The sequence below is a fragment of the Aplidium turbinatum genome, chromosome 15 (genome assembly GCF_918807975.1).
Source record: "Aplidium turbinatum chromosome 15, kaAplTurb1.1, whole genome shotgun sequence".
Classification (NCBI taxonomy): Eukaryota; Metazoa; Chordata; class Ascidiacea; order Aplousobranchia; family Polyclinidae; genus Aplidium; species Aplidium turbinatum.
The window spans coordinates 1,556,354-1,559,015 of record NC_137486.1 but is presented as its reverse complement, the minus strand read 5'-3'; the positions used below and the strand labels follow the sequence as shown (position 1 = coordinate 1,559,015).

The 2,662-nt window shown below is 35.3% G+C and overlaps 1 protein-coding gene across 1 annotated transcript; it reads left to right on the top strand.

The window, feature by feature from the left end:
* The first annotated feature begins 438 nt into the window (after positions 1-438).
* Positions 439-1,966, top strand: LOC145783870 (cytohesin-1-like). The gene has a single exon (XM_082595623.1). It carries the CDS (start codon positions 450-452, stop codon positions 1,617-1,619), a length of 1,170 nt encoding a protein of 389 aa, XP_082451749.1. The 5' UTR covers positions 439-449; the 3' UTR covers positions 1,620-1,966.
* The last annotated feature ends 696 nt before the right edge of the window (positions 1,967-2,662 follow it).

The following is a 2,662-nucleotide window of genomic DNA, read 5'->3' as shown; positions in this document are numbered from 1 at the left end:
GGTTGAAGTAATTCTAGGTCACACAAGTTTGTCAAAATTGGCCAAGTGTTTGCAGCAGTTTGCAGTTCCAAGTAGTTTGCAGTTCCAAAACAGGATAATGACAGTTCTGCAGGGAAAACCTCAAAACTGGCAACAATGATGTCAATCAGATCGTGTGCGCCTGTGCCACATATATATTTGTTTGCTGCTGACGCGCAGTTCATCAGTGATAAATAACGTAAATTCATGTGACTTAAAAAAAAGAGGTTTCTAGAGAAAATATAAGATGAATCCCATGTTTAGATTTAAATTATTTGAATAGTTTAGGATTTGTATTGATTCGACATTTTAAGTTGCTTCGCAAATAAAATGTATTATATAGCCTAACAGACATGTTAGTTTACTTTGTTTCTGCAGGAATTAGATTAGGTTTATTTTTGTCACCAGTGAATAAGAAGTGTTTTGTAGCAATGAATGACGATAGGTTATTGCCAAGCGATGAAGAATTATTAAAAGAAATATTGAAAAAGAAATGTACGCTTTTAGACGAAATCCAGCGATTGAAAGATGACATTAAAGAAGTTAACCAAGAAATTGAGCAGATGGAAGAGACAGAGGAAACTAAAACAACTACTCAAGCCAAGCAGCTTCAAATTGGCAGCAAAGCATTCAATGCTGATTCTAAGAAGGGAATTAAATATTTGGTAGAGCATGGACTTATTCAAAACACACCTAAAAGTGTTGCAGATTTTCTCTTCAACAATGAAATGCTCAATAAAGTAGCAATAGGAGATTATCTTGGACAAAAGCAAGAATTTAATCTTCATGTTCTGAAAGAATTTGTTGAGCTCCACGAGTTCACAGGAAAAAGTTTAGATGAGTCTCTTCGTCAGTTTCTGTGGAGTTTTCGCCTTCCTGGAGAAGCACAGAAAATAGACCGCATGATGGAATCATTTGCTTCAAGGTATTGCACCTGTAACTCAGAAATGTTCAGTAACCCTGACACCTGCTATGTTTTATCATTTTCTATCATTATGCTAAATACAAGTTTGCATAATCCCAGTGTAAAGGATAAGCCTTCATTAGAGCGCTTCATTGCTATGAATAGAGGCATTAATGATGGAAAGGATTTGCCACTTTACCTGCTGACATCTCTTTATGAAAGTATAAAAAAAGAACCGTTCAAGATTTTACCCGATGATGGTGGTGATCTCACAACAGCTTTCTTTAACCCTGACAAAGAAGGCTGGTTGCTGAAGCAAGGAGGTCGATACAAGACATGGAAGCGTAGGTGGTTTATTTTGGTTGATAATTGTTTGTTTTATTTTGAGTACACATCTGACAAGGAACCAAGAGGTATAATCCCACTTGAAAATCTTCAAGTACGAGAATCCTTTGATCAAAAGAAACCAAACTGTTTTGAAATGTACTTGCCTGAAGATGCTTTAGTTCAGACAATTAAAGCAGCCAAAACTGACTCTGAAGGTCGAGTTGTGGAGGGGAAACATAGCACATACAGAATGTCAGCAGCAACTGCCGCTGAAAAAGATGACTGGATAAAATGCATTCGAAGAAGTATTAGCCAAGATCCTTACTATGACATGATTGCAGCAAGAAAACGTATTAAAAACATTTCATAATCTTGAGCTGTTCACATAGATAGATCACACTTCAAATTTTGATTGTATATGTAGTTATCTTAACTACAATGCTACTGCCAATACATTCTTTGTGACAGTCAGTACGATCTTGGTTGAGTCATCAATAATTCCAATTCTCCATGAACAGATGAAACTAAGTCCACTGACCAGGTTTAGAATTATAATACAGTATTTAATTTCAAGCAAGAATTCACCCCTAATGTTGTTGACTTTTATGAAAGCCTCATCAGATATCTGAGTACAATGACTGTTAAACTTAGAAAGTTTGGATGTACATATACAAGTTTGGATGTACTTTATGAATATAAATTTATATAAATAATACTGTGGGGTATTTGATAAATGTGTGCTGTTAGCTTCAGAAGTATAATATTACATTTTTTCAGTGATGTTTTATGTTGTACCGGTATATCAAATTAATACAACGTGATGGTTTCATCATGGCCGAAAATGTATAATATGGTGATTTCCCTAACCACAATTTTTTTTCATAAACAAGAAATATTTTTCTTCACCCACTTTAATTCTGAATATATATATTGTTTGGTGGTATTCACTTTTAGATACTTAAAGTGAGTGCCAACACCCCCTGGGGATTTGGAGATATTTGCGATCATGAAGCTATAAACTAGTTATTGGGGAGCGCTGAGAGTAACGGGCAGTTACACACATACCAACAACATGCCCTGTCATGAACAGTGCGATACAATTACACTAAATTTATATCTGCTTCCAAGATATTCTGTTTTAGTGCCAAATCATTTAAAAGTACACCAGATTTTTGTCTGGTTCCAATCTTTTTCACTTCCACAAACCGTTTCAAACTACACAAAGACATGAGAGTTCGATTTCAGGATGTATTCCAGTTTGAAATCCCTGACTGGGTAATCAACCCATTCCATGATATTTCCGAACATTCTTGAGGAGGAACTGATAACACTGCAAAGCGATTTTGTACTCAAATCGAACATCAATATAATTATCTTATAAATCATTTAGGCTGCAGAACCAAATCAAAGAGA